This window comes from Barbus barbus, assembly GCF_936440315.1.
Source record: "Barbus barbus genome assembly, chromosome: 31".
NCBI classification, from domain to species: domain Eukaryota; kingdom Metazoa; phylum Chordata; class Actinopteri; order Cypriniformes; family Cyprinidae; genus Barbus; species Barbus barbus.
Window position 1 is genome coordinate 762,501 of NC_136759.1, and position 20,487 is coordinate 782,987.

General features: G+C 36.4%; 1 protein-coding gene across 1 annotated transcript in view; it reads left to right on the forward strand.

The window, feature by feature from the left end:
• Positions 1-20,487, forward strand: part of LOC306851637 (phosphatidylinositol 3,4,5-trisphosphate 5-phosphatase 2A) — a 36,150-nt gene that overhangs the window by 5,339 nt on the left and 10,324 nt on the right. The window contains exons 2-20 of the mRNA XM_079388025.1: positions 2,186-2,249; positions 4,571-4,712; positions 4,828-4,924; positions 5,597-5,743; positions 7,611-7,701; positions 7,945-8,034; positions 9,061-9,156; positions 9,239-9,389; positions 9,501-9,607; positions 9,731-9,833; positions 12,255-12,451; positions 13,284-13,401; positions 13,738-13,834; positions 13,910-14,048; positions 14,997-15,096; positions 16,666-16,754; positions 17,620-17,701; positions 18,729-18,818; positions 18,896-19,009. Coding sequence (XP_079244151.1) covers positions 2,186-2,249; positions 4,571-4,712; positions 4,828-4,924; positions 5,597-5,743; positions 7,611-7,701; positions 7,945-8,034; positions 9,061-9,156; positions 9,239-9,389; positions 9,501-9,607; positions 9,731-9,833; positions 12,255-12,451; positions 13,284-13,401; positions 13,738-13,834; positions 13,910-14,048; positions 14,997-15,096; positions 16,666-16,754; positions 17,620-17,701; positions 18,729-18,818; positions 18,896-19,009 — 2,114 coding nt within the window. The remainder of the gene's footprint in view (positions 1-2,185; positions 2,250-4,570; positions 4,713-4,827; positions 4,925-5,596; positions 5,744-7,610; positions 7,702-7,944; positions 8,035-9,060; positions 9,157-9,238; positions 9,390-9,500; positions 9,608-9,730; positions 9,834-12,254; positions 12,452-13,283; positions 13,402-13,737; positions 13,835-13,909; positions 14,049-14,996; positions 15,097-16,665; positions 16,755-17,619; positions 17,702-18,728; positions 18,819-18,895; positions 19,010-20,487) is intronic.

Sequence of the window (20,487 nt, forward strand, 5' to 3'; positions counted from 1 at the left end):
CTCGTGTTTAACTCTACTAACAAACTAGTAGTTTATTTTTAATATTCTAAGAACGTTAAAATGTCCAGTTTTCTTGTTGTGACTATAACGTTACTTAAAGGTTACAAAAATGATTCTTAGATGTTTATCAAATGTTTACATTACCATCATAAGGACATTTCAAGAATGTTGTTCTTTCTCTCAACATTATGAGAATGTTTATCAAATATTGATCAAGTGATAAACATTACTTTAAGAATGTTTTGTTCTAACATTGCAATGCATTTTTATTTTTTTTGCATTACTGACACATTTTCCTATCTGATACTGTAAAGCTGCTTTGACACAGTGTGTATTGTTAAAACATACTTATATAAATAAAGGTGACTTGACTAACATTTATATAAGTTAAAAAGCATTATTGAAAGATGTGAGAAGGTTCCCTGTTAGCTGGTTACTCGCTGGGGAAGGGTTGTTAAGTTAAAGCAGTAGTTTGTGTGAACAACCAGTTTATTCTGAATATTAGAACAAAGATTAGTCTGAAGTTGAGAGAACTCCAGAATGCAGCCTGCTTCTGTATTTTTAACTCCAGTCTGCGGCTCTGTGTATATATGAGTGTTTATGGAGGTTTCTCTCTTTTATTATAGTGACCTTTTAAAACACACACACACACACACACACACACACACACACACACGCACTTGGTTGTCATAGCGACCTGGCGCTTGGCACACACTGATGATGATTTAGAGACGCCGCACAGTGTGTGTGTGTGTGTGTGTGTGTGTGTGATTGTTTGTGTCACATATGACACAGGAGAGTCTAGAAACACACACACACACATGCAGTGTTTTATGATGCGGAGGCCAAACACACTCAGACATTCACACTCTCTGGGTCTGTTTCTACATTTCACTCTCTCTGTTCTACTTCCTGTTCCTAGAGATGGACACACACACACACACACACACAGATAGACTGATGCTGTTATCATGTATTTGCAAATATACATAGTCAATGTGTTTTCAAACATGTTTTGAAGAACTCGCACTATCACACAGTTTGCTTCTCAAATGATTTGGTTTTCAGATTTCTGGCTGTGTTTCTAGATCTACAGACACACACACACACACACAGACACACAGAGACACACACACAGACACACAGAGACACACACACACACTCGCTCATGGATTTGTTAGTCAAAACAACATGAGTGTGTGTGTTTGGTGTGTTTGGTGTGTGTGTGTGTGTGTGTGTTTGTTGTATGTGTGTGTGTGTGTGTGTGTTTGTTTTTTTGTGTGTGTGTGTGTCTGTGTGTGTATCTACCTTAACCTTACTTTTAGGACAAATTTGTCCCCAGCATTGTAATTTTTCAATTATGTTTGTTAATATATTGAATTATTAATAATGCCGTTTTTATATTTTCAGATATATTTTAATTTTAGTTAAAATTTGTTTAAATTACTATTTAGCTTTTGACTTAAGTTTTATTTTTTATATATATTTTCAGTTTTATAACACTTCAGTGTTATTTTAGTATTATGTATGTACTGTTAATTTGTTTTATTAATATTTTAATTTGGCTTTTATTTTAAGTAAAATTTTTGTTACATTTTTAGTATTTTTGTTATATGCTTGTGCCATTTCTATCATTTTTATTCTTTTTAAATATAATTTTTTAGGTATTTTTCCCAATAAGGTTTAGTTCAGTTTTAGTTTTTATATAGTGTTTTGTAATGGTAGTATTTCAAATTAAACTTGAAATTTTATTTCTTATTAAGAAATTTAATAGTCTTTTTATTTCAATTCACAATTTTTTTTAAATAGTTTTATTTTTAGTAAACAATATCATATCATCATATGTTTCTAATAGTAATGCAGAGTTTTCTGTTCTGGTTAGTGTGTAGGATTTACTATTAATGAGTTGTGTGTGTGTGTGTGTGTGTGTGTGTGTGTGTGTGTGTGTGTGTGTGTGTGTGCGCGCGTGCTTCAGTACACACATCATGAACAGGCAGTGTTTGACTGACACAGACAGGTTTGTAGTTCTCTCACACACACACACACACTTTTGTTTCAGATGCTGCAGACAAAGTGAAAATTTGAGCCCAGCATGAAAATCAGATGTGTGTGTGTGGAACCGCTGACCTGGTTTCGTTTCTTCCACATGATAAATCGCTCTCTGTTTCCCTGTCTGTCTCTCTAGGTTTCAGAAACATGTTCACACATACAGGATCCTACCTGATGAGGAGAACTTCCTGGCAGTGCAGGTACTGTGTGTCTGTGTGTGTCTGTGTGTGTCTGTGTGTGTCTGTGTGTGTCTGTGTGTGTCTGTGTGTGTCTGTGTGTGTCTGTGTCTGTGTGTGTGTGTGTGTGTGTGTGTGTCTGTGAGACTCTCGAGAAGTGAGTTCCTCAGAGTTAGAAATGAATCATAAATGAAGTCAGTAATGTTTTATTGTGTCTGTGGTCAGAATAATGAGCTTCATATTGAAACAATAGACGTCTGTGACGTGCTTATGTACATAGATGAGTAAACAAGTGTGTGTTTTAAGTTTTAAATTCAAAATATATGTTCAAATTTTATTGCTGTCAAAATAAATGTTTGATTAAATGATGTTTTATTAACAAAGTTCGGGAGGAGCATGTTCAGATAATTAAACTAATTAACACAAGATATATGTAATTGTGAACTCGTGAAATTACAACAAATATATAAATATGAATACTAATATATAATTATTTGTATTGTAATTAACACTAAAATGTATAATTATTATTGTTATTATTATTATGTTATAGTCATTGGTATATAATCACAGATTATTGGTCAATTGGTCAGATTTTGGTCCTTTAGAAATAACTGTAAAAAACAGTGTAAGAAACCTGGGTGTTATAATCGACTCAACTCTCAGTTTTGATAATCAGATAAAGTCAGTAGTAAAAAGTAGTTTTTACCAACTTAGAATGATCTCCAGGTTAAAACCCATTCTTAGTTTTAAAGACTTAGAAACCGTTATTCATGCATTTATTACTTCGAGATTGGACTATTGTAATTCTCTTTATGCTGGGATCTGTCAGCGACATCTATCTCGTCTGCAAATTGTGCAGAACGCTGCAGCCAGGCTCCTGACAGGCATGAAAAAAAGGGATCATATTACTCCAGTACTATCCTCTCTTCACTGGCTACCAGTTCAGTACAGGATCGATTTTAAGATTTTATTGATGGTTTTTAAAGCACTTCATAATATGTCCCCAAGTTATATCACCAATCTTTTAGAGTACCATACATCGGCTAGGACACTGAGATCAGCAAATAAACTGTTACTGGCAGTTCCTCGCTCCAAAAAAAAATCTAAAGGTGATAGAGCATTTATGGTCGTGGCTCCCAAATTGTGGAATAGTCTTCCACTTCATATTCGGCAGGCTCCATCCTTAGAAGTTTTTAAGTCTCAGTTGAAAACTCATCTTTTTACATTAGCTTTCGGAGAGGAAAGACTTTCGTAGAGACATTTTGTAGAGGAACTACTTTTTCTCTTTTCTCTGTGGGTTGGTTTTTTTTTTTTTTAAGTGGTTTATTTTTTAAATTATGATTGACTTTTTTTGTATGTTTTCTTTTAAATTGTGAAGCACTTTGGGCAATAAAATTGCGTTAAAATGTGCTATATAAATAAATAAAAGTTGAAGTTGAAGTTGAATTTGGCCCTTCAAACAGACAAAACATAACCACAACAAACCAGATTATTTTAAATCACAGTTTTATCATAATTTGGTGGAGGCATTCATTTATTTCTTTATTGGTTTCATTTTACTATTTTATCAAACCAAAATATTTAAGTAATAACAATAATATAATAATTATTATTTCATAATTAAGATGGTGATAATTAAAATAATATATATTTATTATTATTATTGTCATAATAAATGGGTTCCATGCACTCTTAAAAATAAAGGTGCTTCATGATGCCATTGAAGAGCCTTTTTTGTCTAAATGGCTCCATAAAGATCCTTTAACATGTGAAGAACCTTTCTGTTTCACTAAAGCTTCTTTGTGGCGAAAGAAGGTTCTTCAGATTATAAAAAGCTAAGAAAGAGATGGTTCTTTAAAGAGCCTTTGACTGAATGGTTCTTTGTGGAACCAAAAATGGTTAATGGCATCGCTGTGAAGAACCTGTTAAGCACCTTTTATTTTTAAGAGTGTAATAATGAACTAGAGTCTATGGTGAGGTTCTCATGGTGAATCGTCTGTAAGAGCATATTGTACAGCTCTTTGGTGAGATGCATCAGCTTTTCCAGCCCTCATAAATGTCCTGATGGTGATCACGAGCGAGTGAACGAGCTTCTGTTCCCATGAATCACAGCGTGTGACGTCACCGAATCAGCCTGTGTTTGTGTGTTATTATTGTATCACATGTTAGCTAACCTTATTTACAGTAACTTTAACTACGTGGACTCAGGCCGGTTTTCTAAGTGTATGTGTGCGTTTTCTCTGTCTATTCCTGTTTTAGTGTTTCCTCTGTTCTCAGGTTTCTGGTTATCTGAAGGTGTGTGTGTGTGTGTGTGTGTGTGTGTGTGTGTGTGTGTGTTTCAGACGTCTCAGGGCGTTCAGCCCAAACGCTTCAAGACTCTTCCTGAGTTGATTCAGTTGTATCTGCAGCCCAGTCAAGGCCTGGTGACCACACTGCTGTTTCCAGTGGAGAGAGAGGAAACCACAGAGGACAGAGATTACTCGGGTACACACACACACACACATTCACATTATGATTCATATAACAGCACAAGCTGACTGACTGTGCGTCTGTGCCTGTCTGTCTGTGTGTGTGTCTGTGTGTGTCTGTGTGTGTTTAGATGGTGAAGATGAGAAGCCACCCCTCCCTCCACGCACTGCCTCCACCATCAGCCCTGCAGGCTCCGCCCTCGTCAGTCCAGACACGCCCCCTGAGAAGTAAGCCCCGCCTCTGTGTTACTACACCGAGAGAACTCACATTACTTTAGTACATTTAAAAGCTTTAGAGCACTTGAAATATAACATAAAATAACATTTTTATTCCTTTACTGGAAAATAAAAACCTGATTATAAACGGCACCGGGTCAAAACTTTGATCGTTAAGAGAGGAAAAAAATGCACAAAAATTAAATTAAAAGTGATATTAAACTGAAAAATGATATTAAAATGAATACCAAAAATATAAAAATAAAAAACTAATTCAAATACTAATCAAAATTATAGTGGTATATCAGTGATACTAAAATAACACTCAGTGGCATTCATTATAAACAACATTCATTATAAACAGTCCTCTCTCATTTGACATCAATGCAAATGAGTGCATTTTGCGTATGCTTTGACATTAATTGCCTTGTATAAGTCACTTTGGGATATTAGTTGCAGCACATTTCAGATTATTAGAAAGTTTTAACTTATACTCCAGAAAGTATGGTAAATATCCTGCTGTAAACAAGTGCAATTCAAAATCGTTATTCCCAGGGAACCCATGAACTGAAAAGAAAGTGTAGCTTGAATGCAATGTGCGTCACTTTAAAGAAAAGCATCTGTCAAATGCATAAATAATGAATGATGCTGTTATTGTTATTATTGACGTGTTTGTCTCCGCAGCGTGACGGCGTCTAACGGCCTGAGCACCATCTCTCACGAGTATCTGAAGGGCAGCTATGCTCTGGATCTGGAGGCTGTCAAACAGGGAGCAAACAGTCTTCCTCACCTCAACAAGACTCTGGTGGCGTCCTGCAAACGCCTGCATGGGTACAGACTACATCTGCTGCAATTCATTCTGGAAAAACATAGCACATTAAAATGATTAAAGCATTTAAAGGGATAGTTCACCCAAAAATGAAAATTTGATGTTTATCTGCTTACCCCAGGGCATCCAAGATGTAGGTGACTTTGTTTCTTCAGTAAAACACAAACGAAGATTTTTAACTCAAACCGTTGCAGTCTGTCAGTCATATAATGGCAGTCAATGGGACCCACGGCTTTGAGAGAAAAAAAACATACACCGACAAAACCAAATGAAACCCTGCGGCTCGTAGCGATACATTGATGTCTAAAGACACGAAACAATCAGTCTATGCAAGAAACTGAACAGTATTTATATAATTTTGTACCGCTGTTGTGCGCATTGTTAGTAAATCACACGCAGAAATGTCCGCACCCATCAGCGCTGTTTTGGAATTGTGCTCTCGCGCTAATTTGCGCTGTTTAGTAAAACTGGCCCAATATTGTCTGTTTTGCCAATGAAAATAGTTCCAATCAAAGCCATAGCAGCACACAGCTGATTCATTATTGAATGAATCCACAGTTTTGAGTCAGTGATTTAGTGACTCATTCATGGACACAGGCACTTGCTTCATTACTATATGAATTCTCCGTTTTGAACAAATCAAATGAGTCAATGATTCAGTGACGCATTCATAAAGACACTTGCTTTGCTTCTGAATGAGCCTTTTGAACAAATTGAGTGAGCTAATGATTCAGTGACTCATTCATAAAGACAGTCACTTGCTTCGTTATTAAATGAATCTGTAGTTATGAACAAACTGAGTGAGTCAATGATTCAATGACTCATTCATAAAGACAGTCACTTGCTTCGTTATTGAATGAATCTGTAGTTTTGAACAAATTGAGTGAGCTAATGATTCAGTGACTCATTCATAAAGACAGTCACTTGCTTCGTTATTAAATGAATCTGTAGTTTTGAACAAACTGAGTGAGCTAATGATTCAGTGACTCATTCATAAAGACAGTCACTTGCTTCGTTATTAAATGAATCTGTAGTTTTGAACAAACTGAGTGAGCTAATGATTCAGTGACTGATTCATACTGGCCGTTTCTCAAACGGAAGGCTGCATCCTCCGGAGGTCGCATTTGCAGGCTGCATACGTCATCAAGCCTGGTTTATTTCAGTTAACTGAGCATTACATGCAGGAGTCAAAAGCATATTACAACAATTTACACTTAACTAAGAATAATGGTCAAAATTATAACTATTAATATTCTAAAATAAGATCTTCTTTATGATGTATGCAGCCTACAAATGTGACCTCCGGAGGATGCAGCCTTCCGTTTGAGAAACGGCCAAAGACAGACTTGCTTAGATACTGAATGATTCACTCATTTGAATAAATCATGTGAGTGAATGATTCATTGACTCATTGATTGATCATGAATGAATCAGTCGTTTGAATGAATTGGTTAAATGAATGATTCAGTGACTCACTCATTAAAACAGTGACTTTTAGTTTTATATTTATATTATCATTTCTTCTTTTTAATCATTTCATATTTCAATATTTTTTAACAAAATCATTAATACCCTGTTTTTATTGTGCAATGTTGAATCAAATTATTTCTTTCTAAAGCTACTTTTCTGTATTCTGGGCCTTTCTCATTTAACACAATAATGACTTTGATCTTTTGAGGGGACTATATCTCAGCCCACTTTGATGTGTGTATAATTTGTCATTAATTACATGAATTAATCAGCACATCATGTAATTAATTAGATATATTTGAATGTCTTGACAGCCCTAGTGTACACACACACACACATTCATATGTACATACAGTATTGTCTCTCTCTCTGTGTGTGTGTGTGTGTGTGTGTGTTTAGGGAGGTGGATAAAGTCCTGTGTGGTCTAGAGATCCTGTCGAAGGTCTTTGATCAGCAGAGCGCCTCCATGGTGTCCAGAATGATCCAGCAGGTGTGACATCACTTCCTGTCTGCCTGAGCGCTGAGGGTTTGATGTGTGGCTCAGTATGTCTGTGATTCACACTAGTAGCTCTGATTCATTCAGATGGTTTATAGTATTTATTATGTTTCTGGGGTTGGTTGATTATGTTTTGTGTGATTAATGAGTAACTGTGTGTTTGTGTAATAAATGTGAGTCACTTTAGATAAAAGCGTCTGTTAACTGACTCTTTACTCGTGTAATCTCTGTCTGTAGACCATGTCTCAGGGTGGAGATCAAGAGCTGGAGCATCTAGTCACTAAACTGGCCATCCTCAAAGATCTGCTGTCATCTGTAGAGAAGAAGGTAAACACGCACGCAGCTAAAGACATCAGACATATCATTAGATTCAACACATGCTATTTTAGAGTCGAAGAATCACTGGCTGCTCCCAAATTTCTGTACTTTAAAGTATGTACTTAGTTTGATGATATCATCTGATAATTATTCACTGACTATATCATGAATATTGAGCATTTGAGTATATCATACTTGTTTTCTGTTTTCTTTTCTGTCATTATTATTATTATTATTATTATTATATTTCTTAAAGTATTATTTTTATTTACTTCTATTATTTCTTATGTATCCCTTTATTATTATTAATGTTTGTTGTTATTATTATTTATTATATTTATTGTTTTTATTATTATTTCTTAATTATGTATTAAATTATTATTATTTCTTAAATAATTATATATTTAATTTAGTGTTGTCAAACAAATAATCGCGATTAATCACATCCAAAATAAAAGTTTTTGTTTACATAATATATGTGTGTATACTGTGTATATTTATTATGCATATATAAATACACACACATACAGTAAATATTTTGAAAATATTTAAATGTATATATTTATATTATTATATTTTATATTATATATAAATATATTTAACATAAACATAACATATTTTTCATAAATATATACATGCATGTGTTTGTATTTATATATGCATAATAAATATACACAGTATACACGCATATATTATGTAAACAAAAACTTTTCTTTTGGATGCGATTAATCGTTTGACAGCACTAATTTAATTATTACTAAATTAAAATGAATTATTATTAATTATTACTAAAATTGTTGGCTTTACTAAATTGTTTTTTTTCCTTCATTGTAAGTTGCTTTGGATAAAAGTGTCTGCTAAATGCATAAATGGGGATGAGAGAGGCACATAATGAATCAAATATATTATTTATTTATTTATTTATTGTTACTACTTTTATTTGTTCATTCATTCATTTTTATAAATAGTCTTCCTCTTCTTTGCACTAACAGTGCATTTAATAATGTATTAATATTCTGTCACACTGCGTTTCAGGCTCTGAAGGCTCTTCAGGACATGAGCTCATCTACTCCGAACATCTCACCGCTGCTGTCCATCAGACACAAAGCTATTCCTGTGCAGACCTTTGAGGTACAAACACACACACACTCACACACACATTCTGAGTAATAATCAGTGCAGTCCAAATAGTGCGTGTGTGTGTGTGTCTCAGGTGAAACTGGATGTGTATCTGGCTGACCTGACGAAGATCGGGAAGAGTCAGAAATACTCTCTGAGTGTGGATGTAGAGGGAGGAAAACTGGTGGTGATGAAGAAGATGAAGGACGCGCAGGAAGACTGGAACACGTTCACACACGACAAGAGTGAGTCTGATGATGATGCTGAGCGCTCATACTCTCACATCACTAGCAGTGTTGAGTCTGTGCTGTCCACAGAGGCTTTGTCACAGGATAAAATCATGTTTGTGTTTGTAGTTCGGCAGCTGATAAAGTCTCAGCGTGTTCAGAATAAACTCGGAATCGTCTTTGAGAAGGAAAAAGACAAAAGCCAGAGGAAAGATTTCATATTTGCCAGTGCAAAAGTGAGTTGTGCAGATTAACACTGGCCTTTCTGAATTCAGATTTTAGAGGTACTCAATAGAGTGTGTGTTTAATCTGTACGCACACACACACCACTGATTAATCGCTTGTTTCTCATCCCGTAGAAAAGGGAAGCGTTCTGCCAACTGCTGCAACTCATGAAGAACAAACATTCCAATCAGGATGAGCCCGACATGATCTCCATATTCATCGGAACATGGAACATGGGTGAGACGCGCACACACACACACACACACACACACACATATACTCACACTCACTCACACTCTTTCTCTCTCACTTACACACTCACATACTCACAATCACACACTCACTCACTAACACACACTCGCTATCACTCACTCATACGTGCACACTCTCACTCACTCACTCACACATGAACTCACACACACACACACACTCACATACTCACTCGCACTCACACTTGCATACTAACTCACAATCACTCACACAGACACACTCTCATGCTCACACTCACACACTCACTCACACACACTCACTCACTCACACTCACTCACACTCACTCACTCACACACACACACACACACACACACTCTCGCTCACACACTCATACAAGGCAAGGCAAGGCAAGGCAAGTTTATTTATATAGCACATTTCATACACAGTGGTAATTCAAAGTGCTTTACATAAAAGAAAGTGAAATAGACATTAAAATCAATAAAAACATGGAAATAAGAATAATAAAAACAAGGAATTTTAAAATGATATAGAAAATGATTTAAAATAAATTTAAAGAAAATGATTATACATAAAATTCATTGCAGTCAGTTCGGACATATAGCACAGTGCTCATTCAAATGCACAGTTAAACAGATGAGTTTTGAGTCTTGATTTAAATGTGGCTAATGTTTTAGCACATCTGATCTCTTCTGGAAGCTGGTTCCAGCTGCGGGCCGCATAATAGCTAAACGCAGACTCCCCTTGTTTTGTGTGAACCCTTGGTATTTCTAACTGACTCGATCCTAATGATCTGAGTGGTCTGTTTGGTTTATATTCAGTGAGCATATCAGCAATATATTTAGGTCCTAGGCCATTGAGTGACTTATAAACGAGTAAAAGTACTTTAAAATCAATCCTAAATGTAACTGGAAGCCAGTGTAAGGACCTGAGGACTGGTGTGATATGCTCAGATTTTCTGGTTCTAGTCAGAATCCTGGCAGCAGCGTTCTGGATGAGCTGCAGCTGTCTAATGGTCTTCTTGGGAAGGCCGGTGAGGAGACCATTACAGTAATCCACCCTGCTGGTGATAAAGGCATGAACAAGTTTCTCCAAGTCTTGATTGGAAACAAAACATCTAATTCGTGCAATATTTTTGAGATGATAGTATGCTGATTTAGTTATTGCTTTGACATGACTACTGAAACTAAGGTCTGTCTCCAGAATCACCCCAAGATTTCTGACTTGATTTTTCGTTGTTTGACCCCTAGAGTCAAGATATGCATTCACCTTGAGAACTTCATCTTTGTTTCCAAATGCAATGATTTCAGTTTTCTCCTTGTTTAACTGAAGAAAGTTCTGGCACATCCAACTGTTAATTTCATCAATGCATTGGCAGAGGGAGTCAATGGGGCTGTAGTCATTTGGAGATAAGGCTAGGTAAATCTGGGTATCATCAGCATAGCTGTGATAGGCAATTTGGTTCTTCCTCATTATCTGACTTAGTGGGAGCATATACAGGTTAAACAAGAGCGGTGCAAGAATTGAGCCTTGTGGGACTCCACATGTCATGGCCGTCCACTTAGACTTATGCTCTCCTATACTCACATAATAACCTCTCCCTTCTAAGTATGACCTGAACCATTTGAGTGCCATCCCAGAAAGCCCGACCCAGTTTTCTAGTCTCTCTAAAAGTATGTTATGATCGACAGTGTCAAACGCAGCACTAAGATCTAGTAGTACCAGCACTGATATTTTGCCAGAATCAGAATTGACGCGAATATCATTTATTATCTTAATGAGTGCTGTCTCTGTGCTGTGATGTGCTCGGAAACCAGATTGAAAATTGTCCAGGTATCCATTTGACTTTAAGTAGTTGTTCAGCTGATTAAAAACTACCTTTTCAATAATCTTACCTATGAGTTCTCCTGCGCACTCACACTCACTCACTCACACACACACACACACACACACACACACACACACACACACAAACACACTTTCACGCTCACACATTCATACACTCACTCACACACACACACTCACACACTCACACACACTCACTCACACTCATGCTCACACACACACACACACACACACACACACACACACACACAAACACACTTTCACGCTCACACATTCATACACTCACTCACACACACACACTCTCACACACTCACACACACTCACTCACACTCATGCTCACACACACACACACACACTCTCACACAATCAGTCACACTCACACACACTCACTCACTCACACACATACACACACACTCGCTCACACTCTCATGCTCACACACACACACACACACACTCTCACACAATCAGTCACACTCACACACACACACTCACTCACACACATACACACACACTCGCTCACACTCTCATGCTCACACACACACTCACACACACACACTCACTCACACACTCTCCGTCTCTTCTCAGGCAGTGTTCCTGCTCCGAAGTCGATGGGCTCGTGGATGTTATCCCGAGGTTTGGGGAAGACTCTGGATGAGATGGCGGTGACGATCCCTCATGACATCTATGTGTTGGGAACGCAGGAGAACTCTGTGTGTGATAAGGAGTGGGTGGAGACGCTCCGCTGCGCCCTCAAAGACTACACTGAGATCGACTACAAACCCGTGAGACGCTGCAGCTCTGAGCCTCATATTCTCACATTTCACTTTCAGTTTTACTCTTTCTGTTACGTGCTTTTGACATTTTTATTATTAGTTTGAAGTTTTGTTTTAAGATTACTATTTATATGCTATTATAGTTGTATTCATATTTTGAAACAACTGAAAAAATAAAACAAAGCTTTCAATTTATTTATTTTTTTTCTAGTTTTATGTGCGTTTGGCATTTTTATTAGTTTTAGGTTTTTGCTATTGAAGTATTTATATATTATTGTATTAGTATATAATTACATTATAGTATTATAGTTTTTGTTAATTGAAGTAGATTTTATTTTTATATTTTCAGATTTTAGTGAAATGTATTATTTCACTAAAATATAATTTATTTCCATTTAACGATTTTAATTATTTAACTTAAACATATTTCAGTTAGTTCCCAAGTCAACAGTTCTAATTGTTGTAACTTTTATTTGATTTCGGTTTTATTTTGGTTAAGAGAAATGTTTTTAATAGTTTTAGTTAGGAGTCAAGTTGATGATCAGTGAGCTCAGACCAAACTATCAAAGCAAGAAAACCGTGTAAATGAAGAGAGATTCAGCTAAAATCAGCAGAGAGAGAATCGTAAATGAATCTTCCAGATGACATCCAGCGTGTGTGTTTGTGTGTTTAGTGACCCTGCGACTTTATTAGAGTTTAATGTGTCTTTCTGTCGTGTTGCTCATCTGTGTTTCTCATCTGGTGGCTGAACTTTCCGCAGTAACTGAACGAGTGAAGCACACAAGTGTTTGATCTGTGTGTGTGTGTGTGTGTGTGTGTGTGTGTGTGTGTTTGGCTGTAGATCGCAGTGCAGACGCTGTGGAACATTAAGATCGTGGTGTTAGTGAAGGCCGAACACGAGAACCGCATCAGTCACGTGGGAATGTCCAGCGTCAAAACGGGAATCGCCAACACACTCGGTTAGAACACACACACTCAATTTTTATTTTTTTTTGCAGTGAAATGTTACATTAGCAGTATTTTTAATTTTGTTTTTATTTAGATTATATAAATGTATTATTAAAAAACAATAAGTAATATATTATTATTATTATTATTGTATGGCCTGATGTATAATTATTGATGTATAATCACTCAATTTTGGCCAAATTTTGCAGCCCTACAAACAAGCATAGCAAAAAAATTATCAGATTTTAAATTGCGATTTTCCCACACAATTTACCAGCAGTTTGATTCTTTCCCCAAATCATGCAGACCTAAGATGTATCGTTTATTTATTATTGTCTGTTTCCTAGGAAACAAAGGAGCAGTGGGCGTGTCTTTCATGTTTAACGGGACGTCGTTTGGTTTCGTTAACTGTCACCTGACGTCCGGCAATGAGAAAATCCACAGGTGAGACTGGAGTAATACATACACAGCTCGCGGTTTGTGAATGTGTGATGCACTAATGACCTCTGACCCCGGCAGACGGAACCAGAACTACCTGGACATCCTGCGTCAGCTGTCGCTGGGCGATAAACAGCTCAACTCCTTCGACATCTCGCTGAGATTCACACATCTCTTCTGGTTTGGAGACCTCAACTACCGTCTGGACATGGACATACAGGTGAACCCTTCTGGCAGTGCTGTCTAAAGCTTATGAACAAACATTCTTCAGTAACGTTAATAAAATCAGAAAGAGCTTTATTGCCAAGTGTTTGCACACACAAGGAGTTCGTCTTTGAGTTAGGAGCTTCCAGTACAGAAAGTACAGACATGGAGCAGACATGCATATAATTAAGGTGATAAAAACACTAATAATAAAGAGAATAGACAATAAGTTATAAATGTGTCCCTGCAGCACAAAAGCAGTCATGAGTAACACAGGTATATTTGTAGCAATAGCCAACAATACATTGTATGGATCAAAATTATACATTTCTCTTTATGACAAAAATCATTAGGATATTAAGATCATGTTCCATGAAGATATTTAGTAAATTTCCTACCGTAAATATATCAAAACTTCATTTTTGATTAGTAATATGCATTGCTAAGAACTTCATTTGAACAACTTTAAAGGAGATTTTCTCAATATTTAGATTTTTTTGCTCCCTCAGATTCCAGATTTTCTAATAGTTGTATCTCAGCCAAATATTGTCCTGTCATAACAAACCATACATCAATGGAGAGATTATTTATTCAGCTTTCAGATGCATAAATCTCAGTTTCACAAAAATGACCCTTATGACTGGTTATGTGCTCCAGGGTCACAAATAACAATAGTAATAAAAATATAGAGAAAAGGAAAATGTCCATAGACAGAACTGTGAATGTGCATATGTGCTAATAGAACGTTCATTCAAAGTTATCTGGTCTTTAATAATGTTCTCAAAGCATTAGCACATGAATGAATGAATGAGGCCTTAGGTTTTCAGACCTGTGAAGACCTCCATCAGAACAGCAGTTCTATGGTCCTGTTCAGTGTGTAGTGTACAGTACTGTAGTGTACTCAGTAGTGACCGGTGTGACCCGCACAGCTGTGAGTCTGAACACTCGTCTCTCTCTCACACAGGAAATCCTCAACTACATCAACAGGAAGGAGTTTGAGCCATTGTTGAAGGTGGACCAGCTAAATCTGGAGAGAGAGAAGAACAAGGTCTTCCTTCGTTTCGGTACGCCTCACCTCTGTCTATGTCTTATAAATAAATAAACAAATAAATAAATAAATAAATAAACAAACAAACAACAAAACAAAATACACAGTGAAACCAAAATTTATTCAGATATCTTCAACATTTCTCACATTATATCAGTTTATTCGCTATAGTTTGGAAAATGGTACTAAAATACATCAAGAATTCAGAGTTAATCTGTGTCAGAACAAACTGATCTTGATGATGTCAGATAACTGATAGAAAGGTATGTAATGAATTGGGTTGAATAGCTGTCAGATGTTGACAATTGGATAAAACCAATTTAGCTCAACCAATTCATTTTGTTCAGTCTGTGGTGGAATAAGGTCGCGTTAGCAATTAAAGAAAACACTGAAGCAAAACATGGTCCTAAATCTTTTATCAGTTTTACTGCTAGTCCACTGTATGAAGACTTTTTGGGTGTAATATGTCACAATTTACTTTATTTTGCTCTCCTCACTTACAGAAATGAACTTTAGTGTCCTGCACTCACTAGTAAATATATCAAAAATTATATCTGCTGTATGAATAATATTTTGTTTGACTGTATGTGTATATATATGTAATATTAGGGGTGTAACGGTACACTAACATGATGGTTCAGTACCTTGGTTTTGACGTCATGGTCTGGTATGGTTTCGGTACAGCAGGAGGAAAAAACTAAACATAAATTGCTTTTTTTTTTTTTACTAAATGATTTACTGAACAAATTGCTCTTTCTTTAAATAAATTCAATTATAATTAATTTTCTTAGGCATAAAAATCTACCTCAGCTTCTGGTCTAAACTATAGGGAGCTATTTTACATCACTATAAGGTTACAATTAACAGAAACTTAAATTCAAACTTAAACTCAATTAGGCTACTGTTTATTTTTAACTATAATAATCAACACTCAAATTAAAAAAATGTATGCAAACATGTAAATTGTTTTTAAATTAACCTCTAAATTGTACAATTTCTATTTGTTGTTGAAATATAATAATTTACCAAGTCATGACTTGTTTCATAAAATATTTATTTAAACACATTAAATAATTAACACATCACTAAGAGGTAAAGTAAATATGAGTAAAGTCTAATATTTAGCGCAATGCTCTTCTCTAGAATTTCTCTCTAACGAACTAACGAGCTGTAGACGCTGATGACTTGCCTGAGGTAAATGAAATGCTACGTGACATTTTGTTTACAAGCTGTTTTAATTACGTCTTTCTGCAGTTGAAAAACTAATTGAGCGATTACGTGAGGGGTGAGATGTTCATTCATGTTTATTTCACGTTAAAACGAGTAATAAAGAGGAAGAGGAAACTTTTCTGTACCAATACGTGTATCGTTACACCCCTATTACCTGTATCTATATATCAAATATTTTATAATAATATTTTGTTCTTCTTTTTGCAATGAAACAAGACCTGAAGCTTTACCCTCATGTGCAAGGATTTACAGTATTTATTGTGTCTGTAGGTTATTTACATGTGTCTTTGAGATTTGAGTGTCTTGTGTGTGTGTGTGTGTGTGTGTGTGTGTGTGTGTGTGTGTGTGTGTCCAGCGGAGGAGGAGATCACCTATCCTCCCACGTACCGTTATGAGCGCGGCTCGCGAGACACATATGTCTGGCAGAAGCAGAAGGCGACTGGGGTACGTCAGAAACTGCCCACATTTACTTACTGAACCAGAACTGTCTTAAAGCAATAGTTCACCAAAAATGAAAATCTGCTGTTACTTTACTCGCTCTCAGGCCATACATGATGTAGGAGACTTAGTTTTCTTCAGTAGATGAAGAGTTTTAGCTGAATCTGTGCTACTTGGGGATTCTTAAAGTGCAAGTCAATGGCTGCCGGTAATTTAAGTGTGAAAAACAGCATATCAGGCAACACAAATCCCTGTGGCTTTTGGCAATGTATCGAGGTCTTATGAAGCGAAACGATCAGTGTGTGCAAGAAACTGAACATTATTACTAGTGCTGTCAAACGATTAGTCGCGATTAATCACATCCAAAATAAGTGTTTATTTACATAAAGTATATGTTACACCTAATCAAACTTGTGAATTGAACCAGTTCACTGAATCAAACTGTCCGAAAGAATCAGTTCACAGAAAAGAGTCGTAGTTCCCCGTTTGCCTGAGGCTCTGGATTACAGGTAATAATGCTGTAAATAATGTTTAGTTTCTTGCACAGACTGATCGTTTCGCTTCATAAGACCTCTATATATATCATCAGGAGCCATGGGGATTCATTTTGTGTTGCCTGTATGTGCTTTTTTGACTCTCAAAGTGACGGTAGCCATTGACTTGCATTAGACGACTCACCAATGATAAAGCTAAAGCTCTTCTTTACTGTACTACTGAATAAATGTGTCACATTAGATGACCCGAAGGAATGAAGGAAAAATCCTGTGTGTATATGTTTACGGTCCTGAGGCGGCTACTTCCTGTCTTCTGACCTTTGCCAAAGGAAGTGAAGCGTCCTGATGGCATTCTTTAAATTCCTCTTGTCTCTCAGATGCGGACCAACGTTCCTTCATGGTGCGACAGAATCCTCTGGAAATCCTATCCGGAGACGCACATCATGTGCAACTCTTACGGTACGCAGTCGCCACGGTGACCAGACACATTACCGCGGTAACAGCTGACTGTTTGTTACAGGTGTTACTCTCAAACAGGACGATATATATGTCCCTGCAGCACAGAAGCAGTCATGAGTAACACAGGTATATCTGTAGCAATAGCCAACAATACATTGTATGGATCAAAATTATACATTTCTCTTTTATGACAAAAATCATCAGGATATTAAGATCATGTTCAGTGAAGATATTTTGTAAATTTCCTACAGTAAATATATCAAAACTCATTTGAACAACTTTAAAGGAGATTTTCTCAATATTTAGATTTTTTTGCTCCCTCAGATTCCAGATTTTCTAATAGTTATATCTCAGATAAATATGGTCTTATCCTCACAAATTAAATATTCTTTCTTGGGTTCTTAAATAAAAAGCATGATCTGTAGTTTAATGTTTCATATAATTCATTGAAATAAATATGCAAATTTTGATACTTATTACTGTGTTGTTGCATGTAAATGAATATAATTAAAGTTTGACCCTTGAGTTAATTTGATTATTATGATTATTATTTTAATCATGATTATTATTTTAACTAGATTTTTACTACATAAATTATATACATATATAATTTTTTTTACATTTATAGATTTAATTTTATATATATTTAATCATGTATTCTTCATTGTTTCCATGTGATTCTTTTTGTTTGTTATTGAAATAAGGAAATATTAATAAAAAAATATATATAATTAAAAAAAAAAAATTTAAGTAAACTACTTGTTGACAATACTTAAAAATAATTTCAGAGTAAATGCATCAATATTGAAATACATATAGAATATTATCAAAAGTTTTGAAATGAATAACAATGATTCAGTCTATATAATCCAGCTCTTCTCTCATAATAAAAGACAAATAGCAGCCTGTATGATGAATGCTGTGACGGTTATTGAGGCTGATTTGTTTACCCACCCGCTCATGAATATGCAAATGCTGTTTAATGACCGTGTGTGTGTGTGTGTGTGTGTGTGTGTGTGTGTGTCAGGCTGTACGGATGATATCGTCACCAGCGATCACTCGCCAGTCTTTGGCACGTTCGAGGTGGGCGTCACGTCTCAGTTCGTCTCTAAGAAAGGTACGGTGTGTGTCTTCACGGCTCAGTTTCTGGTGTTTCTCGCGTGTTTCTCACGTTGAGCTGCTGTTCCTCTGCAGGTCTGCCCAAGTCTTCAGAACAGGCCTACATCGAGTTCGAGAACATCGAAGCCATCGTCAAGACGGCCAGCAGAACCAAATTCTTCATCGAGTTCTACTCGACGTGTCTGGAGGGTAAGAAACCAAATCATCCCTCCAGAACGAGGAAGTTTATATGTGAGAGACTTTATAAGATAAGATTAATCACTAAATCTGATCCATCAAAGTCTGATCTCCACCTGCTTCTGTTACAGTAAATGAAAAGCATTCAGACGCACTGAACGTCCCTGTTTCTGTGTGAAAGTATCCAGCAGTAAACTGTGTGGACTGTATGGAAGCAGAATAATGCCAATAGTTTTTGAAACATAAAGCATGCTGAATTCCACAAATCGAAATAAAAGATGCATTGCAATTAACAGTGCTTGCATTTTTAGGTCCTGAAATTTAACATAGTTGTTTATTTAAGCTGTGAATATTTCAATTCTAAATATTTCGCACACATTTTCATAATTACAAATTCATATAATTCATATTCACCTTACAGAATTCACTTCCAAAATATTCTGTCTGTTTAAAAATACGATGTATAATATTCGACAGGCAAATTTCTGTCATTTTATTTCACTTTCCAAATTCGCTGCCACAAATTCAGTGGTTAAAATTCGGCAGAAAATTTGGCGTTGCACATCCGGGACCCGCAGGAATAGCAGTAGAGCACCGATGCAGGATCTCCAGCTGATCAGCCGCTCACCAGCAGGTGGCGCAAGCCGCTGTTGATGAAGGCCATTCATTCACAAAAACTGATTTGCAGAAATGGAGCAAGCTCTAAGTAGAAGTTTTGATTATTTTTATTCTTTATGTCGGTTGCTTAGTTTCTGTAACTTTGTATCATGGCTTGTGTGACTGTGCTGTAATCCTGGGGTTCCCCGTCACACTCCAGCATTCCCCGATGACCCGTAACGCTCCTCAGTGATACAAGAACTGATACAGTGATACAAGACCTCAGATCTCAGAACACTTTACTGATACACTTTAAATATATAATTTTTTTATTTTTAATTTTTTTTCATAGTTATACCAAAATGCAAGAATTTGTATAAACACCGGTAGGAATCCTAATCAACTCCATGTACTGCATTTGGCCACAGATTCTCATCCACATCACATCGTATGTCATCTAGGGCAATACACCTAGGAAAGAATCTTTTGGCATGCCTGATCCATCAATCTTCTGCTGATATGTCCAGGCATGCTACATTCATTGTGTCCAGGAGTGACATTTGATCATGAGGTCATAAACCTTCCACCTTCATGAGGAAAAGGGTTATTGTGATGTTAGCACCCCTCAGGCCTGGGACATCCACTGTGGCTCTTTTCCCAATCATGTTCCTTCCTCAACGCCGTGTTTTGGCCAAGTTGAAACCAGCCTCATCCACAAAGATGAATATGTGTGGGGTTTGCCTGCCTTCAATCTCCAAGACTCTCTAAATTAAATCCAGAAGGCAACAGAAGAATTAGTCTATTACAGTAATATCTTTTTAGTCATCTTACCTGGATATATTGGTTCCTGAGTTGCTTGACTGGGTCAGAGTTCCTCTCAAAAGGCACAGCGT